Genomic DNA, 22178 nt, shown 5'->3' on the forward strand with positions numbered 1-22178 from the left:
ATAGTGCTGATCCAAATACCATAGTCCTGGTCCAAATACCATAGTGCTGATCCAAATACCATAGTGCTGGTGAGTCCTTTAAAAGACTCTTTTAGGATTTCGCAGCAGATGCACCCCAGATAATGGCTCTTATGAGGGCAAATTAACACATGCAGATCCACCAGCAATAAATAGCTTACTATTAATTACAGCTGGCGGTGGAGTGGCAGATGCTACCAGGCAAGACGTGGTTACGGGGGACAGATGTCCCTCTCAAGTGATCTGATTCTCTCGGAAAGAAACACCCCATGCATGGGAAGAGATGGGAAATGCTGAGCGAGCTCCTCTCGGCTATTTGAGACAACGCTCCCACATCGCATCGAGCACCTGTTAAGTCTTCACATTCTATCACTGGCTGTTGTCACGGCCCCAATGGAGCAGTGCCAACTATCCTCCTATACACATAACCGGCATTGTATGTTACATGGCCGGCACTGACCCCAGAGGAATTGCTAGAAGTACGATATATACATCAAAAACGTATCATCCTGACATTGCCGGAGCAAAGAAGGCCTCTCTAGGGTTGTTCTAGGGACACCTAATTCTTGGTGGCATCCACAAGGCCGGGCTTCCATGCTTTCTGCAGCTGAACTCCAGGAGAAGAGGAAACATATTTTATTTATGACTATCCAGTCCCGGAATTTAAACAGCCCAAACACCACTTACAATTAAAGAATACTTAAAGCCAAAGCTTGTTTTCTTTTGGATAGAGTAGTGAATGGTTGAGACTCCTGCCTGTATTTTTTTGGTTTGCCATCTGTGTCCCACTGGGGAGATTTGCCTTCACTACCCGTGCTGTACACACAACAGGTCATGAGGAGAAATGTCTCAAAGGGAAATGTCTTCTTAGATTGTTGCTACAGGAACAAGTGGCCCCATTGGAAAACTGTCCCTCTATGTCTAATCAGGTGGCAACTCAAACTTTTCTCTAACTTTCTTTCCCGTGACAATGGTAACCAGGACAAATAGAGAGGGCAATTCTCCACAGCAGGGACACAGACCTCAAACAAAACCTGATGGGGGTTCTAACCCCTCACTATTCTATCCAAAACTAGAACACATATGCCTCCAGGTACACTTTAATGTGGACCTTTGCCCCCTTTCACTAAAAATCACATCAGCATGCATCTCTGTATGCTGATTTAAAATCATCTTATATTCATTAGTTGAACAAACATTTTTTACATTTCCTTACAAATAGAGTTCAACTACTTCCTCATCTTGTTTTGGCACAAATTATGTCACGTGCCCAAGTGTTGCATCCTGGGAAGGAAATATCAGCAGATCATTCCTGCAAAATCTCATCTGTAATCTCACAGGATCTCAGGGAAAGGCATTTTCCTCCCCTAAGATGATGTGCATGGTCACATGTCCTAGTCACATGTGCCAGAGCTCGAGGAAGTAAAGGGAGAACTAGTAAATCAGCACTTAGTTAACATGGGGCCATTTGCATAGCTCTCAAGCATTCCTCCATGAGACTCATGCAATATGCTGTGGGCAGGAGGCGCTATACAATACAAGGACAGCTGCCACTGCCTGCAGCCTGTTCACATATAATTGCACAGTCTATGATTACCCGCAGACTGTTTGTGTCCAGGTGTGGTTGTCCACAGGTTATCAAAGCCTGAGCGACTACATGCGAGCAGGCTGTGGGCAATGGCAGCCGTCACTGTATTGTACAATGCCTTCTGTCCACCCCAGAGTCTCACGATTCATGAGGCTTATGCGATGGGCCCCATTTACAAGTGTGGATGGGGCCTAAAGGCAGCCAGAAATGTTCATGTTAGCCCATCTTTATACAGAAGCCCCTTTTATTATTTACAGAATATTTTAAAGCTAAAGACTCACCTGCTTTTTCTTTCGATAAGAATAGCAACATAGGAAGCCGGTAAAGCCGCTCCAAACCCTGGAGTCCAGAAGTAAAATTTCCCCAAAAGTTTCCTGTAATAGAGAACTACAATTAAAGAAAACCTGTCACATGCTCATACAAGCCCATTAAACCCATGTTTAAAACAGATACTAAACATAAATAAACCTTCTTTCCAATGACTGTTTTATATAGTCGTGTAGTGAAGTCTATCTACACCCCTCTATAGGTTTGCGTAGGCCAGTGATCCCCAAGCCTATGTCTCCATGTTCTTTTCAATCACGTTCACAAGTGCTTCTCAAACAGGTTTTAACCCCTTCATGACTGAGGCCTTTTTTCCATTTTTTGCACCCATGTTATATTCCACATTTTAGGCCTGAAAATGACTTAAAACCCCCAAACATTATATATTTTCTGAATGCCAGGACCCTATAGAATAAAATGGTGGTAGTTGCAAATTTTTATGTTGCGCAATATTGGCGCAACTCCTTATTAAAATCCCACATTTAGTGAAAAATGTAATTAAATGCCCCAAAAACACAACAAAACACCCATTTGTTTAATGAAATATAAAAGATGAGGTTACAACGAGTAAAACGATACCCAACATGCCCAGGTTACAAATTGCGTGCGTCCGTGAAACGGTGAAAAACTGCAGTACCCCAAAAAGTCCATAGAAGACGCTTTAAAAGCCCCCACAGGTCATCAATTTAGAGATACCCCAAAATACTGGCCCTAGAATTATTGCTCTCACTCCGGCGTGCGCGGCGATACCCAACATGTGTAGCGCGTTCGTCGTTTTCATGCGTAGGCGCACCCGACGCGTGTTTACGTGGCGACGCGCGTGCTCGCGGGGGCGGGGGACTTTAAATTTTTTTATTATTATTATTAGATTTATTTTATTTCATTTTAATTTTAAAAACTGTTTTTTTTTTTTTTTTACTTTACTTTGACTGCTATCACATGGGGGGGCTTACAAGCCCCCCCATGTGATAGCAGATGGTGGTGACAGGTACTCTTTAAGGTGATGCTGGGGGTCCAAAAGACCCCCAGTGTCACCTTTACACTGGAAATAATTCGCACTTCAATAGCTTATAGCTGGGCTGCAGAAGCCCAGAACTGACAGCCCAGGTACCGGAAGTGATGCAATCTGCATCGCTCCCGGTCCCATAGAACGGGGAGGGGATCGATGAACGGAAGTTCGTCGACCTCCTCCCCAGCTCCCCGCGGACACCAAGGTAAGTCGCCAGAATTGCTTCTGTTGTAAAGCCGACAGTCGGCTTTACAAGTTTAAACAGAGTCCCGGCAGCAATAGCCGCCGGGAGTCTGTTTAAACAGCCCCGATGCTGGCGGCGTACACTGTACGTCGTCAGTCACGAAGGGGTTAAAGTCTGAATTACAGTGCGCTCTACATTGTTTCATCTTTTAATATTGGTAAATGTGTAAAAGTTTAACTTCTTATACGACATGTATCACTGGGCTTTTGTTCATGAGTTTTGCATTGCCATACAATAGGAATGTACACTATATGGCCAAAAGTATTGAGACACCTCTCCAAATCATTGCATTCAGGTGTTCCAATCACCTCCATGGCCACAGGTATATAGAATCAAGCACCTCGGCATGCAGACGCTTCTACAAACATTTGTGAAAGAATGGGTCAATAGCTACAGACCTCCAAACTTTGTGTGGCCTTCAGATTGGGACAACAACAGTGCGTAGAGAACTTCATGGAATGGGTTTCCATGGCCGAGCAGCTGCATCCAAGCCTTGCATCACCAAGTGCAATGCAAAGCGTTGGATGCCGTGGTGTAAAGCGCGCCGCCACTGGACTCTAGAGAAGTGGAGACGTGTTCTCTGGAGTGACCAATCACGCTTCTCTGTCTGGCAATCTGATGGACGTGTCCAGGTGTGGCGGTTGCCAGGAGAACGGTACATGACTAATGTACATGGCTTCTTAAAATTTCCAACTGGTGCCTATCATTCATAGTTTTAATTTTTGATAGTCAGTGGAGCTGGCTCCTAAAACAAATTCTTCTCCTGGATTGGACAGACTGGCTTCTGAATTCCATATTAAAGTAGAAGTAGACCCACCAATGTAACTTTCTTCCAAGGCAGTTACCATCAAGGCATTCCTCTGGTAATAACTGTCAAGGTTGTTGTGTGCTTATTTCAGCTCTCAACCAAACTTTCAGACACTCAAATGGCTGGTGTCATATCTGACCGCATGTGCAGCACCATGGCAACTGCTGCCCAGATAAAGGCTAAGTTAGCACCTTCCTTGGCTGTAGAGGATAGGAGGTTGTAGTTCCAATTCATTCAGATCCACCCCTGTTCTAAAGATCACCACTGAGATTTTTGTCAAGCAGTAACCAGCAGCAAGCAGTGGTGGTGACCAGGCCGTTCACATTATAATAATAAGAGCCTATGTCAATGGGCTTTGGGATTGTGTTGATGTCATAAATGTGACACTTTGAGATGTTTCTGAGATCATTCAGAATTCATTGACATGTGTTACTGTCCTGCAGTTGACCTCTTTCTGACCTACATATCTCCTGCTTTTAGCTGATTTTGCATTCATGTATACACTATATTGCCAAAAGTATTAGGATGCCTGCCTTTACACTCACACAAACCGAATTGGTCGCGAACCGAATCAAATTTGCCCATAAGGTTCAATGTAAATGAGATTAATCCGTTCTGAACCATATGCAAGAAAAAAAATTGAACCACAAAAATATGAAACCAAGTACAGTACAGTATGAAGAGAGTGAACACTAACCTTTCCTGGGGCAACTTCTGGCATGGAGGAGAGGAAGGAGGGTGGGGAGGAGGTTATTGTTTGGAGGGAGAGTCCCCCTCCATAAGGACATCGGGGAGATCTCCTTCAGGAGTTTCCTCTTTTCTTTATCTCTTAGCTGCCGGGTCAATTTTGGAGACAAATCTGTCTAATGTCACTTGTTTTTTCCTGCGCTGCATAACCCTCCGGAAACGCACATTCTTTTTACCTTCATTACCGCTCTGCACTTTCTTTTTACCACCATGCTTGCTCTGCACTTTCTTTGGAGCCATGCTGGATTGAATAATACTGTACAGTACTGTATATGCTATAAAGCACACAAAAAAGCTTCATAGCAAGCGTGCACGACTAGAGGAAGCCACGAGGGGAAGATGGCCGCGGTCATGTTTATCAGCCGATGCAGAGTTGGCGAACTGAGGCAAAATTTTGCCGAGCTTCCTGTTTGCGAACAGAAGCGTTTGTGAAACGAGGTACCACTGTAATCATTTATATCAGAAGTTAAAAAAAATGAAAAAAAGAATGTCTACATCCCCTGACATCATAAGATATGCCCATAAAACGGAGTTCACGTGAGATCTGCTCGATAAAAAATGGGTTACAAACCATATGCAACATTGGTTTTCTTAGGGTCGACCAGGGATTCAGGTCACTTCTCCTGAAACAATGGATCTTTGTATCCGCCAACCTCTGTAAACATGTTTCTGTACCTCTTGGACCAAAGACAATCACTGTGCACTTCAAACTTCTACATCCTCTGTATTGGAATATTTCAGCACAAAGGAAACGGTGGAAGTTTATGAAAGTGCCGACTTTCCTTGATTGTACAGAGTAAATATTGAGCAGAGATAAAAGCAATAATCAGGACAATAATAAAATAGACATTGCTGAGGGATTACGGTTAATCTGCACTGATGAGGCTGTCCAATCACTTCCTGAGCCACCTCTTCTGTATACTAACATGTACAGATATAAATCAAAAGTACGCCACTTATAGATCTCTACTCTAGTAAACACCTCCCAACATATGATTAAAAAAAGGAGCACATTTAAACATCCCTTTTTTTGTAACCTCCAGTCTCATAATTGTAAGATTTTCATCATTTGGAAACATCCTCGGGCAACTCACAAACATTGTCCCATCTTATGGCCTCATGCACATAAGGCTATGAGCTGCAGGACACGTGGACAGCCAGGGACAGACGCAGCCGCTGTCATCCTATCATGCACTTGAACGGGCAGAGTGGTTGCATCCATACAAACCCACCTAGGATTCCTGCCGCAAAAATCCATGGGCTGCCTAAGAGTTGTATTTACAAATCTGGCGTTACAACCCACAACTCTCTACGGTTAAGGGCCCATTCACAACATCCAGATCATCTCTAGACCAGATTGTTTCTGGACCCAACATGCATCCTTATGTATCCCTGTGCTATTTCTGGCCTCTGTTTCCACCAGTGCAGTCCGTTCCAGACCAGACCAGAAAAATACTGCACCTGGTCTGGAATGTACTGGAACTGCGGGCAGGTTCCCATCTATTTTCCGGACCAGATCTGGTCCTGAAAATGGTGTGAACCTGCCCTAAAGTCAAGAAAAAAAAATACATTTGAAATGTATAGAACAACCTACCCCTAAGGGCTTGTTCACGCCATGTCCGGATCATGTCCAGACCATCTTTCATTACAAATGTTCTCTTGTTAGTCCTTAATATTTACCGCTGTTCACCTTGTAACCACTACTGTGAACCCGCACTATCATGGACACACTCCCTGGGGGTGTTCACAGTACAATGCTGTAGAGAGCTGCACTGGCACCATAATTTTGGTGCTGCTTTCTCCGCTAGTGAGGAATGTCCACCACTACTGCAAAGGGAAGACACAAAGCTGACATGTGACTGGCCAGAAGTCCACAGGGAAGTCCCCAGGACAAAATTCTGCTTTAAGCTAGACTAAGCTGACCTCCTGCATCTTGACCAACACTTCAGAATGGTCATGCACATTGCTGTTTTTAAGTTCCCAAAGCAGATAGTCTTGATTTTCCAGCAGAAGGTGGAGTACCCTACCAAGATGGTTGGTGAGGGATATCTCACCTGCCGCTGGAGGTGGAGCCTGGGATTTTAAACGGAAACCTGTCAGTTTATTAATATTGCTGAGCTGATCACAATGGATCACCATTATTCAAATACTGGTAAACTCTAGAATTTGCCCACATCTTCCTGCACCTCCCCATTTATCAGTAAATACCCCCATCTCTATGACAGGCGCTCGAGGAACGCAGGAAAAGCTGGGTTATCTCCTGGCTGCACCAGAAGAATCTGAATGGGCATGCTTCTCCTTCTTAGGTTTTGGGGCTCCCAGAGCACTGTTTAGGATGTTTGAATCTATGCAACGACTAGATGCCTTTATTGTATTCACGGCATTAAGAGTTTATTTATGAATATTTTTAGTAAAAAACATACCAGGTCAACCAGAAAGTTGGACATTGAACCAGCAAGCTTCTGTGTGGGCCTGTTTATTTTACAAACTGGTCTCTGCAACTCTTCCAAATCAAGGAGGTCATAATACATTGACACACTTTTAGTCCTAGTGAAGTTTGTTTAAAACTTATACCAGGATCGGAACAATTGTTAACCATTGCTCCAAAATACATTCACATTTAGCATGCCTGGCTAATATAAAGTTGTTTGTAACCAGGTAAAACATTTATGATGAGGGAAACTGACAAACAAGTGAATCTACCCACCAAAAATCCGTTTTGGGAGGACTGTCTCTTGGAAAACATCTAACTTTTAGGACCTTAATTTGAAGTGACACCTAAAGGTGCCCATACACTTTACAACCCTCGCAAGACTAAAAAAAAATGTACGATCTGCCCATCTTGGACAGGCAGATCGTACTTGCGATCATCTGTCTTGCGATGGCTGCAATGAGGGGCGGGCTTGCGATGACTGCAAATGGGCATGCGCACACCGGCCCGTTCGGCAGTTGTCGAACCAGCAGACCACTAACTCGCCGAGAATCGTACGATTCCCGGCGGGTTTTCTAGCCTGCTGGTTCGACGGAAGACGTGCGACCGTACAGTAGAAACGGTCGCACGCCTTCCATACACTGCACGATTCTCGTACGATCGCGGGATTTCCCGCGATTCTCGTACGAGAATCGTGCAGTGTATGGGCACCTTTACTCAGGAGTTACATCTTAAAATGCATTCAAGTACCTTAACTATTAACACATTCAGAATCCACTAATTAGTTTACTAATTTGTATTAATTAGTAAACTAAATGTGAGATTGTAGTCCATCACAAGAGCGAGCTTGGAGCGGTGGCTACTTTACAACACACACACATGGACCATGGGGAACAAAAGTGGCCCCCCTCCAGAAGGAAGGACAGTGTCAGCACCAATTCAGAGATGATTGGAGGACCTACAGCCGAGTGATACACAAATAAGATACATTTTCGTTAATAATTAAGGTACTTAAATGTATTTTAAGGTTGAACAACTGAGTTTAGTGTCACTTTAAGCCCTCAATTAAAATATCACTATTTTGAAAGTGATATCTTAATTTTAGTTGGGAGTCTATTGGGCTAGACTTCCCCAACCCTTCCATAATTCACAACTCCATTCCCTGTCAACTTGAGAGATTGGGTGTTCCTACTCACTTTTGTGTGTTCCAGCACCTCTTGTTGCATTACATAATAAAAGTAAATCATCCAAAAGGGAGAGTGGGAATACCCTTATAATAGTCACAGCAGATGTAAAGACCTGGAAACTCAAGTGTAGTTAACACCAACAAAGACCCTGAGAGATTTCAGGGCCAGTTCACACCAGACAGTGAGTTTCGGGCCGATTCTGCCTGGAATGCACTGGATCGCATTGCGGCCAGCTCACTTTGTTGTGTGGCGGGAGGGGGCATGGCGGTTTATTGAAGTGAATGGCACCATAGCCACTCCTTCAATGCAATGTGATCGGCCGCATGGGAACGCAAGGTACATCATTGCCTGCGGTCCGGTCAGAAAAAATGCTGCAAGCACTATTTTTTTGTGACCGGACCAGACTTGAACACAGGCATTGATGTGCCACGGGTTCCTGTGCAGCCGATCGCATTGCGGCTGGAGGGTGTGGTTACGGTGCCATTCACTTCAATGGACCGTCACGCCCCCTCCTGCCCCACAACAGAGTGAGCTGGCTGCAATGCGATCCAGTGCGTTTCTGGCCAAAATCAGGCTTGAATGCACTGTGTCTGGTGTGAACGGGCCATAAGAAATTGTCATGTAGTCTTACTTTCCAAAAACTAACATCAGTTTTGGGGTAGACTGACCCTTTAATCTTTCAAACAAGAAAGATTTATGAAAGTTTCTATGCAAAAGCCCCCACAACTGTTAAGAATGTATTAGAAAACTGAGACAAAGGCATTTATTCTTTTCCGAGAGTAAAAAAAAGAAGAAAAAATAGTAAAAATGTTCCCATATCCAAGAAAGGTGAAACTGTTTTAACGACAAGGTTTTTAGTGAGCTTTCCTGGACCAAAGGAAACCCTATAGGCTATGTAAAAAGGTTCAGGCACGCTACAGGTCTCTCTGCAATCAGAAATCTTAATCCATCACAGCTGCTCCTAGTTACACAAAGAGCTACAGACTTTAGCAAGAATTTTACAGTCGCTCTTTAGGCCCTAGACATTTCTCCCGTTCCCAAGCTGCCCTGATATTGATTATTTGGGGGTTTGGGAAATGCCAATCAATCAGCTGATGTCATGCTTTCTGGGTAAAAAGAACATAACTGAGGAAGTTGGTGAATGACACTGTATCAAGTTTCACTTTGTCCAGAGGTTGTTGTACTGTGAAACTAAGAAAACAGATGTGTCTTGTTCTGCTATGGCCACAATGATTCAATGCAGAATAGTACAACACTCCAGTATCTGTTGCCCCTTCTGGAAGACTCATTAGAGGACAACCTCAGACAAGACAGACAAAAAAAAAACACACCGCTAAGTTTGCAAATTAGCTAGTTATGTTCACTTGTTAGTTCTTTGTTTTAAATGTGAGATCTAAAAGTTCCTGTATTGAATATGGTTCTCAAAGATTCTTTGAACTAGGGATGCACCGATATATATCGGCCGAAAATGGCACTTTTGGCAAAATGCTGAAAGTGCAATTTTTTTGGCTGATACAGCGGTGCATCCCTGCTTTCTCTCCTCCCCGCTGGGCGCTGCTCTGTGTCCCAGCAGGGAGCAGAGAAACTGTCACAGGAGGCCGAGCAGGGAGTATGGTTACTATATCCTCAATTATGAATTAATGGGAAGTGATCTAGTTAGTTCTATATCCTCCATTGTGAATGAATGGGAAGTGATCTACATCTCTTCCTGTTCATTCATGATTGTGGATATAGTAACCATACTCTGTCCTCATGTTATAAATGAACAGGCCCTCCCCTCTCCGATCCTCCAGCGTTGAGTGGAAGAACGAACGTGGGGAGGTGGCAAGCACAGCTGGCTCTGCCTCTAGATAGGCAGAGCCCACTGTCAATCAGCTTTTATTTAGTTTAGGGTTTTGTGCAAGCCAATCAAGTTTCTTTACACCAAAATTATCAATTTTTGTCTTTCTGTACATGAAAGGCCTTCCCAAAAAGGTCATTACAAGGTTGGAAGAGCACAATGAATGCCTTTGTATGCTTCATCAGTAATAGTAACCTTCACTGCAAAGTCCTGAACTCTGTTCAGAAGGTTGTCCACAAACATTTGCCCATATAGTGTATATGACAATCAATCCAGCTCCCTTCCTAGTCTATTCCCTCCTTGTGGTTGCCTTTATTTATCCCTTCACTTTCTTTTATATTTATTTTTGTTCTCTGAGTGCAACTGATTTTCTTTTGAGTGTCACAACATATGTAATGGGCATGATTTATCTATTTATTCCATATTTATGCATTAAAAGGAGAACTATGAGGTGAGTAAAAATTACTCCTCCTCATCGTTCGAGCCGACGTGTGACAATGAGACTGTCACACGTCGGCTCAATACATCAGGAAGTGAGCGAACACATACCGTGGCTCCCTCACTTCTTGATCATCTCCCTGCAGAGAGCTGTGACTGTCAGGGATTCCCCCCTCCCCGCTCCGATCCTCCAGCGCTGAGTGGAGGAACGGACAGGGGAGGGGGCAGGTACAGCTGGCTCTGCCTCTATATAGGCAGAGCCAGCTGTCACTCATGCAGCTGGTTGGATCTCGACAGTAATGTCGGGATCCGTCCCGGCTGCGGCGGTCTCAGTATACCTCGAGCTGTAGCTCGCTATATACTGAGCTTTGGGTCATGGGAGGACGCTAGTTTATGTCCTCCTGTGACCCTTAAGAGAACTATGGGGAAAAACACTTACCCCATAGTTCTATTTAATGTATGTATACAAATTAGTATTTTATTAACACATATAGTATATTTATAAATATGAATTGATTAGGCACGCATATGGATTCATGACACTCTATCCACAACATTTTATTGTAGATTTGAGTATATGTGGAAGTGTTTAATCTTCTGTGGGGTTTTTATTTCTGTCTACGGACATTGGGGTCACTGGGACAGGAAGTGAGTAGACACCTACACGGGATATAAAAAATAAAAAAGCTCACACAGGTTCTAGTATTACTCTAATTTACTAAAAAAAGTATTTTTTTTATTGTTGCTGTGTCCTTGTGTGAAAGGTTTGTTCCTTAGTGACAACATTGCCACTAATACTAAAAGTTATGAAAATAGCTCATAGACAGACAGCATTACAATTCTGGCAAAGGTTTTGCCCTTTTCCACCCTATCCGAAAATTTCCAAGTGCAATTCCATCCACAACTTTTTAAAAAGTCATCTAGTATGTGGTTGGAGGGTTATTCTGGCAGAGACACAAGTAAGCCATGGTTTATCTGCAAGTGACCTCTAACATCCATAGCGCCCATCAGTCAGTATGCAGTTACAGGTCCTTCCGGTGACTGTTTGTCCAATATTTTTAGAATTGTTACAGTTCTGCCATTTCCCCCAGTCCTGTCTCTTGTGTGTGAAAAATAACCGCACGTCTTTCTATTTGATTGTTATGACTCGGAAGAGTCTGCTCAGTACAATTCTCACATGTTTGTTTATGGCCGTATTGAGAAACACGCTAGTCAGTGTTGAAACACTGAGACATAGACCCACTCACACTGTCTCCTTACTGGAACATGACATGCATCTGTAAATACAAAAACCACAGCTACAGAATGCCATTTGTGGCTAGATTACACATGGAGAGTCACGCATAGAAATCTATTTTCCTGGGTAGCTTTCAGGATGAAGTAGATCTAACTTACACAGATCACAGGGAAGTGCTGATGGGGGATTCAGTGGACATTAGAGCTCAGAGGAAAAATGCAACCGATCGTTCAGAAGGAAGTTTTCTAAAGAATGAGTCGGGCCGGATTTACTCTCTCTGCTGCCCCAGGGCCGGGTTCCTCAATGCGCCTCTCTACCCGCCAACTCACCGCCTCCCCCTCCCCCCAATGGAGAATGACAGACCTGCATGCTGCATACAAGTGATCTCGGCGACATCGCCGGGATCACTTGTACAAAACAAGCGGCAGCTTCCCCGCTGTACATTTAGCTCTGCTTGCCCAAAGCAGGGCTAAATGTAGATAACAACTACCCGCCCGGCACTCAGAACTGCATGTCCTGGGCATCGGGAGATAGGAATTCCACACCCCTGCCGCCCCTTTACTCCCTGCTGCCCCAAGGCAGGAAGGGTTGTTATAGGTCAGCACTCAGGGTGTCCACTCAATTTCAGCTTAAACAACTGTGCATGTCTATACAAGATCTTCTCTGCTAGATACTACATATGGGTGCCTACAGATGGAGCTAGCTGCTGCTGTCAGGGAGAAGTAGTGATCACATAAATTAGTATACCTGCACAGATGACAAATGCTTCTTTCTCAAAAACCTGGTATTGACTTCCTGCTGTGCCACCCCTACCATCTCCATTCACATATAATTGTAATGCTGGTAAAGTCGGCAGACAGAAAGCTTGCCATTATGGTGGATGGATAGTACCTGCACAAATAACTGCCCACTCCTGTCTGTGGGTGGCTTTAGACCTAGGTCAAGGTTTGTATTTGCACTTCTTACCATGCAGAGTTAATTGCGAGCTATCTACACCTGCCAACAGATTTGAGATGATGTTATAAGTTACTCAAACAAGAAATTGTTGCCCTTTGGAATATGCAGAATATGCGCCTTGACCAGGCAGGGTAAAGCAAATGGTTTCCTTAATGGAAACAGAGCCAAAAACGCATGTCAACAGAGTACGTTGAGTAAGTATGTTGACTTGCGTTTTCATTCAGTGCATTGACATCTGTTGCATTGACATCTGTTGCATTACTTTGCATAAAGTACTGGTGTAAACTGCTCCCATTCACACCCATTCATTTTCAGATGTCCTTGCATTGGATACCATTGAAAAACGAACGCCAACACATCTGGTGTGAATGGGGCCTTAATGTAGACCTCCACCGATGAATATACTTCACTCTACTGCCTCTCCATTCAGCCAGCAGGGAATAAAACCTTGTGTAAGGTACGAGTCACTGAAGTCCTAGTTTACACAGGTATATGGACTCCCTATGTGGCAGTGCCGATTGGCTTAGGGCTATTACGTGAGTCGAGTCACATGCATCTCCTTTCCCTAAAGTACTGGGTATTTTCTTCAGCTCCTAGCAATGAATGAAGTAGCATGGGGACAATGGAAAGATAAGTATAAGATGCTGGGAAGAGGGGTAGCGCACCACAAAGCATTGGTGTGTTTAATGTGTGTTGTGGTGCGCGTGCAGCCTATTCAAAATGCACAGTTTGCCTTAACGCAACGCAAGTTAGCATATGGTCTTTCTGTGCCTACTGCAATCCTTATAAGTAGGGATGCACCGATACCAGTACTAGTATCGGTGCTGATACAGAGTATTTGGGTGAGTACTCGTATTCGCCCAAATGCTCCCGATGCCTATCCCGATACCAGAACTTCCGGTATCAGGTGCCGGGAGGCGAGTCATTACATGCTCTTTCGTCAGCAGGGAGTATGGACCTGGCTTCCTGGCCAATCAGGAAGCCAGGGGGGCAGGTAATGACTCACCACACAGCTTTCTGATTGGTCAGGAAGCTGGCAATCAGGAAGCCAGGCGGCAAGTCATTACCCACCCCCCGGCTTCTTGATTAAATAATATCGGTACTCAATACCGAAAACATTATATTGGTGCATCCCTACTTATAAGTGCCAATTGAAGGGATGGGGGTAGGGAGCCATACTGTAGCTGCTACCTTTCTAGAGAACCTTTCTGCCTTCGCACACACCTGTGATTCTGCAATGACTCTTCAGCCTCTGCTTACCCCAAAGGTAAATACTAACAGTTCTCGCATATAACCATGCTTCTTAACAACATCAGCCTTCTTCCTGGCATGAGGATGTCCCTACAAGACATGGAAAAAAATTTACATACTGACCTTAGTATACAGAAGAAGGCAATGTATAGGCTTCCGTTGGCGGTTAAAAATGACGTGGAGCGCAGGAGTTCAGGTAGTAATCTGTGCATGTAGTAATCAAGTTTTCTCCTCCGCAGGAGTGCTGCTACCTGAAATACAAGGCAGAATGGGTTTTAGGAGGACTGGGCATGGAACGTGATAACGCATAGTTTACCAGGCGCCATACAACATTAACTGAACAATATATAACAACAAGTGTGAGGGTCACAGCACTAAAACACTATTTGGGTTCTCATTACCATGTTTCCATGATGTGTGAACAGTTATTGATCAAGTATTTCGGAGAAGCGGAAGACTGAATTTTGAAGGGTGTACAGAGACGTCATATAATCATTATCATAGACATCTCAATGATTTTATATCAGCCAGAAGTGGACATCATCATAAATGCTTCTCATTCCAAAAGGAAAATTGCAGCCATACTGTACTCCATGCGTATGATCATATGAATGGTCACCTGTGCTGAAGGCTCCGGGTGTTGGCTATGGGTGTTGGCTATGAGTGTTGGCTCTGGGGCAGCCATCACCTTCACAGCTTGTTAAAAGAGCCATGCCCAAAAAGATCAAGCAGAATCAATAGTCACCAGTGTTGCCTGTGGTTTTCCGCCAGTGCCATTGTCTCTGTATGGAGGCCTCCATCTTGATAGAGGCAGCATTACTTCATGGCAGAGTGACCCCCTGATGACTGGTGATATGTTTTTTGAACATATCCAAGTCTCAATACAAAATAATAAACTAAACATGAGACTGTAGTCCATCACAGGAGCGAGCTTGGAGCGGTGACTACTTTACAACACACACAGGGACCATGGGGAACAAAAGTAGCCCTCCTCCAGAAGGAAGGACAGTGTCAGCCCCAATTCAGAGATGATTGGAGGATCTACAGCCGAGTGATACACAAATAAGATACATTTTTGTACTGGAATATATTTTTTGAGTTTAGTGTCACTTTAAACGAAAACATCACTAAAAGTGAAGCTGTAATCACAGTTTTCCAGCATACAAAATGCCATTAAGACAATTTCCCTTCTTGACTGAGTTTAGTGTCACTTTAAATCAGTACTTACGATATTTGACTTGGGCTCGGTCTGTTCGCTACATTGAGAAACATGACCGTTGTGGCCTTTTTGCTGCTGCTATGGACACAAACCAGGGACAGCGAATCAAGAAATATTTATTCACTTCAAAAGAAACACAAGCCTTGTGCCGCAACACTTGTTCAATTCAGTGAAGTGCCCAATTCACACGTTCTATTAATACTCTTGACTGCACATTACAAGTAGGAGAATTTGGCTGGGAGGTCATGGTTTGCCCAGGCCAGTCACTCCTGGTGACATCTGTAACCTGCACTTCTTCAATAGGGGACACAAGCTCTTATCACAACTGCCATACAATGTAACCCAGAGATAACTGGAGAATCACCGGCAATTAGCACTCAGCCAAGAGAGTGTCATACGAAGGTCACAAACCAATGGCCATAGATGGGCTGATTTCTGGTAATAGATGGGCCTCCTTCACACTCAGGCACTGCATTAGGGTGACGGGAGGACGCTAGTTTGTGTCCGCCCGTTACCCCAAGGAGAACTATGGGGAAAAACACTGACCCCATAGTTCTCCTTTAATGATCCCCCTTGATCCAATCATCTTCTTTCCTGTAGTTTTCAGGAGACCCTCCAGCGCTTGTGTCGGTCTCTAATCCCGCATAAACTCCTCGAGTCCCACATTGTCTGTCCGATGTGCACGCTGCCAGCTGCGTACATTGACTTACCCTGTGTCTCTCCTCTTCTCCCGAGCCAAGATCCCTACTGCGCATGCGCCCGCTCCAGGATCCTTCACGGCCCCTCGAGAATCTTCAGCTCTTTGGACAAGAGCGAGCAGCGGAGACACAGGCATGTTTTTACCTATTTGGTAACTTTTTAAAAATGTTTTTGCATATATCTACTGTATGCTAGCAGTAGATATATGGGAAAAAAACAAAAAACTAAGGTTTAAGTGTACTTTAAAAGTGACATTAAAGTCAATTTTTTTTTAGCAGTAAATCTATGCTAAAAAACGGGGGCTTTAATTATCCTTTAATATAGAATGGCGCTCTAAAGCAAAAGTACAGTAAGTGCCAATGGGCTTATTCTGCTGGGCCCTGCAAGGTATACACTACAAAATGCTACAGGTGTGTGTTTTTTTTCCTGGTTGCTTTGTGTCAAAATGTATGGACTGCCTATGGTCTCCCATTAAACAAAATATGGGCTGCTTAATTACAAGTTAATCTGCACTTACCTACAAAGTCCCACAAATATTTGCTGAGCTTTCCACCTAATGCAGCTCCCTCTGATGGGATGGCAACAATGCTGCACTGCTCCTGAATTCAGAGAGCAGAGTTGTCACCCTCATGTGGGCTCTGTCTGCTTGTACTACAGGGGAATGAGATGTTGCAGGGGGAAAGGCTATCAGCATTGTTAGTGCTGATTAACAAGCCTGCAACACCTAGTCCTGCCCACTGCTTTCTGGATTGGCAGCACTGCCTCTGCAGCCAAAACCCTGCCTCTGTGAGCTGCAGTGTCAAGGAGGGAAAGCGTGCGAGACACAAATATGAAGGAGGATCTGGCTCAGTCACAGAATCTAAAGGACTTTTTTTTTTCCCCAAGCCTTGTGCATCACATACTAACTGGATTTGGGACTTGTTTAGAGTGTTATACAGGAGCTCCAAACGCAGCACACAAAATACCGTACGAGTGTGAATGTATTATTATTATTCAGGATTTACATAGCACCAACAGTGTGCACATCGCTTTACAAAATGGAGGGAGACAGTACACTTACAATACAATTTCAGTACAGGAGGTAGGAGAGCCCTGCTGGTGAGAGCTTACAATCTAGTAGGAGGGTCAAGTGATAGAAAAGGTAATAATTGTATGGGATGAGTTATTGGGAGAAGTAAAAGGACAGTTACATCATGGTGGGATAGGCTTCCCTGAGGAGATGAGTTTTCAAGCATCGCCTAAAAGGTGGACAGAGTAGGAGATAAGTGGACAGAATGGGATATGAAATTCTAGAGGTGGAGAGGCTCTGGAGCAGTCCTGGAGGTGAGCATGGGAGGGGGTGACGAGAGACCTGGAGCGGAGAGGACAGTTTGAGAGAGGGGGAGAGAGGGCAGAGGGAGGGAGGTAGAGGGCAGAGGGAGGGAGGGAGAGGGCAGAGGGAGGGAGGTAGAGGGCAGGGAGGTAGAGGGCAGAGGGAGGGAGGGAGAGGGCAGAGGGAGGGAGGTAGAGGGCAGGGAGGTAGAGGGCAGAGGGAGGGAGGGAGAGGGCAGAGGGAGGGAGGTAGAGGGCAGGGAGGTAGAGGGCAGAGGGAGGGAGGGAGAGGGCAGAGGGAGGGAGGTAGAGGGCAGGGAGGTAGAGGGCAGAGGGAGGGAGGGAGAGGGCAGAGGGAGGGAGGTAGAGGGCAGGGAGGTAGAGGGCAGAGGGAGGGAGGGAGAGGGCAGAGGGAGGGAGGTAGAGGGCAGGGAGGTAGAGGGCAGAGGGAGGGAGGGAGAGGGCAGAGGGAGGGAGGTAGAGGGCAGGGAGGTAGAGGGCAGAGGGAGGGAGGGAGAGGGCAGAGGGAGGGAGGTAGAGGGCAGGGAGGTAGAGGGCAGAGGGAGGGAGGGAGAGGGCAGAGGGAGGGAGGTAGAGGGCAGGGAGGTAGAGGGCAGAGGGAGGGAGGGAGAGGGCAGAGGGAGGGAGGTAGAGGGCAGGGAGGTAGAGGGCAGAGGGAGGGAGGGAGAGGGCAGAGGGAGGGAGGTAGAGGGGAGAGGGAGGGAGGGATAGAGGGGAGAGGGAGGGGGGGAGAGAGAGAGAGAGAGACAGAGAGACAGAGAGAGAGAAACGTCAATGTAATTTTAATTAAAGAAGAGCACATACTGATCATTACTCAGGTCCATATTTTGACAGTTCAACAAATAAGCACACATCTTCTAGTCTAGTTTGTATAAGACGTGTTCCGAAGACCACATTTTCCTAAAGTCACATATGTTGCAGGTAAAAGACAGGAGGGGAGATCCTATATCAGACGAAACACATTTCCATCACATTATATAAGCCCCTCGTCTAATCATCTCATCCCTCCACTCGGCACAAGCACAGCACCTCTGTGAATGATAGCAGATGGAGATGTCGGAGAAGGAAGCGGATCGCTCACTTTATAACACGCACTGTGTACAAACAATGCTCACACTGATTACATAACTTTAAACATTTCAGACTGAGCGGTGCGCATTTTATAACATTCGCCAAGATTGCTTTTAAAGGAAAAACAGCAACATAAGATGCTAAAGCGTGTCAGGAATACTTAATGCCTAAAATCAAAAGAGAATTTAAAAAAAAAACAGCAAAAACAAAAAAAAACACCCAAAAGCAGTTTTCCTTTTTCTATTCTTGATTTCCAAAGTGTTTTTTTTGTTATAATATACTCCTTATGTTTACATAAAGAGAATCTGTTGCTGGCTATTTACCATCACGTAGGGGACGTCTACCAAACTAAACCTTGTATTCAGCTTTGATATTATCGCATTTTTTATTTTTGCTGCCAGAATAAAGGGAACATAGAAGTAAAAAAAAAAGCACTTGCAGTTTTAAAGAAGGAAGAAGTAAAACTTTAATTAACCCTTGCAGTGGGAATACCCCCACACTACTCGTACTCACCCAAATGCTCCGATACTTACCTCCGATACCGGAACTACCGTTTAGAGGTAGATTTTCCTCTGACTGGCAATGTCGAGGGAGCATGGAGCCGGCTTTCTTACCAATCAGGAAGCCAAGCGGTGGGTTTTGACCCGCCTTTCCACTTCCTGATTGGCTAGTGATCAGTTTCACTTGTTGCTAGGCAGCCTGGCATCCTGACCAATATCGGTAATGGTGCCGATAACGAGTATTTGGGCGAGTACTTGTACTCGCCCAAATTCTCCGATACTTACCCATGATACCGGAACTTCCGGTCAGAGGAAGATCTCCCTCTGACCAGCAGTGTCGAGGGAGCATGGAGCCGGCTTCCTTTCCAATCAGGAAGCCGGGCGGCATGTCATGACCCACTTCCCTGATTGGTTAGAAAGCCCAGCTGCATAGCAACAAGTAAAGCTGGCTTCCTTTCCAATCAGGAACACGGGAGGCGGGTCATGATGTGCTGCATGGCTTCCTAATTGGCTAGGAATCCAGCTTTACCTGTCGCTAGGTAGCCTGACTTCCTGACCAATCAGGAATCAGGGCGGCACCTCATGACCCACCACCCGGCTTCCTTATTGGTCAGTAAGCCAGGGTGCCTAGCAACAAGTGAAGTCGGCTTCCTAGCCAATCAAGAATCCGGGCGGCTCCTCATGACCCGCCACCCGGCTTCCTGATTGGTCAGGGAAGTGAAGCTGGTGTTCTTTCGATAAAACACCAGCTTCCCAGGCAATCAGGCTTCCTGATAATCGGGGCACACAGCACTAGTATACGGTATTAGCGAGTATCGGAAAAAAAATATCGGTACTCGATAACGGAAGACCGGTATCGGTGCATCCCTAACTGTAATGCATTTAGCCTAAATGGTGGATTTTGCCAAAATATCCTGATTTGTTCCCAAATTTTGGCTAAAAATAAATAAATAATTCACCTCTACCGGCAAAGCTGTACTGGGCTCACACAAATGGAGTTGTAGGAAATGCATTTTGAAGGCCTTTGAGAAGAGAGGGATACCAGACATATCGGGCAGATTAGTCAGATGTAGAGGATGGAAGGCAGGATAATTAAGAGGCAATCAGCAGGTAGGCTGTATATGATCAAAGTCCATTCAAATCCTAAATAGTGATGCGTTTCTGTAGAGATCCTTTAAATAAAATGCAGTTCACGTTTTTGCTTGATTTGTTATTTTTCTCAGCTAAGCAGCATTCAGAATAAGTAATGTTTTGGTAAGGCGACCATGGTTCTCACAGCTGCCATTTTCATTGCCGCTCATGAGCCATTAATTTGGTGAATAACAACGCCGATAGCGGCCTCATTAGTCAAGGAACGGCCTGGGTTTTAGTCACAACAGCCATAACATATAAATTAACTTGGCTGAACGGAACAACCTTTGCCTACACTCCATAGGAAAAGTTCCATCGACTCCCAGGTGGATTTCTGGAATGGAGCTGTTTAAATCCAATATAAACTAACTAAATAATGATTTCCACTGCACCGGCTCGAATGTCTGTGGAGGAATGTGTGAAAGAAGGCATGTTGTTTTCATAGTAACTAATAGCCCCAGAGGTTTGTCCTGCTGAGTCTTTTTCAAGCAGACCTGCCATTTTCAAAAGTCTGAAACTAATAGCGTGGCTTAAAGGGTCAGTCTACCCAAATATGATATTTAAGGTTTTCGCTGGGAAATTTAAACCATCTAGTGGTTGCTATATCCCTTAGCCACTCTTGTGGCGAGAACACTACTCATGAGTTCACAGGTTTGCCATGGCTGTTGCAGGGGGCTCCAATTCCCCTGACCACATTTTTTTATGCGTTTTGTATTATGGATAACACATCGGGAGGAGGGAGATCACCCCAAGGTCTATAGGAAGACCTAAATCTTCAAGGCTGCTGGAAACAGAACCAGTAGCGATGTAAGAGGGGTCTTGCGGCTGGAGTCCACATGATTTATGAGAAGCCTGTGGGTGACTCGACCAAGCAGGCTCCTCTTATAACAGTTTGAACTGTCCCTTTAAAGGAGAACTATGAGGCGAGTGAAAATCACTCATCCTCATAGTTCGAGCCGACCTGTGACAATGAAACCGTCACACGTCGGCTCAGTAGATCGGGAAGTGAGCGAACACATACCGTCGCTCGCTCACTTCTCGATAATCTTCCTGCAGAGAGCCGTGACTGTCACTCACTGCTCCCTGTAGGGATCCCCCCTGCTCCGATCCTCCATCGCTGACTGGAGGAACAGACGGAGGAGGGGGCGGATACAGCTGGCTCTGCCTCTAGATAGGCAGAGCCAGCTGTCAATCAGCCAGCGGGGAGGATCTCGACAGTAATGTCGGGATCCGTCCTGACTGCAGCGGTCTCAGTATACCGCGAGCTGTAGCCTGCTATATACTGAGCTTTGGGTCACGGTAGGAGGTTAGTATATGTCCTCCCATGACCCTTAAGAGAACTATGGGGAAAAAACACTTACCCCATAGTTCTCTTTTAAAGCGTGATTCCACTTACTTAAAAAATTATGCTGCATAGGCTATTGCTACAGAACCATTTTTTTCACATTAAAGCAACAAGTAAAGCTAGCTTCCTTTCCAATCAGGAACACGGGAGGCGGGTCATGATGTGCTGCCTGGCTTCCTAATTGGCTAGGAATCCATCTTCACTTGTCGCTGGGTAGCCTGGCTTCCTGACCAATCAGGAAGCCGGGTGGCACCTCATGACCTGCCACCAGGCTTCCTGATTGGCTAGGTACTCATATTCATGCAAATGCTCCAATACCAAGCCGATTCCAGAACTTTAATTATTCAAATGAAGCAGCTGCCTTAGGTACCATGCTTGCTGGGGACTTTACGGCAGCCTTCTCAAGAACCATGGCAACTCTGTTTACAACGCTTCTGCCAGCCCCCTCCTGAGACCCTCCGCCAGAGACATCAGGTCTGAATTGGTGCGAACACTGTCCTTCCTTCTGGAGGGTGGCTACTTATGTTCCTTATGTTTGCTGTGTGTGTTGTAATGTAGTCACCGCTCCAAGCTCACTCCCATGATGGACTACAATCTCAATACAAATTATTAAACTAAAGGTGAGATTGTAGTCCATCACAGGAGGGAGCTTGGAGCGATGACTACTTTTCAACACACGGGAACCATGGGGAACAAAAGTAGCCACCCTCCAGAAGGAAGGACAGTGTCAGCACCAATTCAGAGATGATTTGAGGATCTACAGCCGAGTGATGCACAAATAAGATACATGTTTGTTAATAGT

The 22178-nt window shown here is 45.1% G+C and overlaps 1 protein-coding gene across 2 annotated transcripts in view; it reads right to left on the minus strand.

The window, feature by feature from the left end:
* The window catches only part of TMEM135 (transmembrane protein 135), a 292084-nt gene that overhangs the window by 236629 nt on the left and 33277 nt on the right, over positions 1 to 22178 (minus strand). For both annotated transcript variants that reach the window (XM_018553255.1, XM_018553254.1), the window contains exons 2-3: positions 14203 to 14330; positions 1888 to 1980 (exon numbers count right to left, since the gene is read on the minus strand). In XM_018553255.1, coding sequence (XP_018408757.1) covers positions 1888 to 1980; positions 14203 to 14330 — 221 coding nt within the window. The remainder of the gene's footprint in view (positions 1 to 1887; positions 1981 to 14202; positions 14331 to 22178) is intronic.

Source organism: Nanorana parkeri, unplaced genomic scaffold (assembly GCF_000935625.1).
Source record: "Nanorana parkeri isolate BGI_ZX_2015 unplaced genomic scaffold, ASM93562v1 scaffold114, whole genome shotgun sequence".
NCBI lineage: Eukaryota > Metazoa > Chordata > Amphibia > Anura > Dicroglossidae > Nanorana > Nanorana parkeri.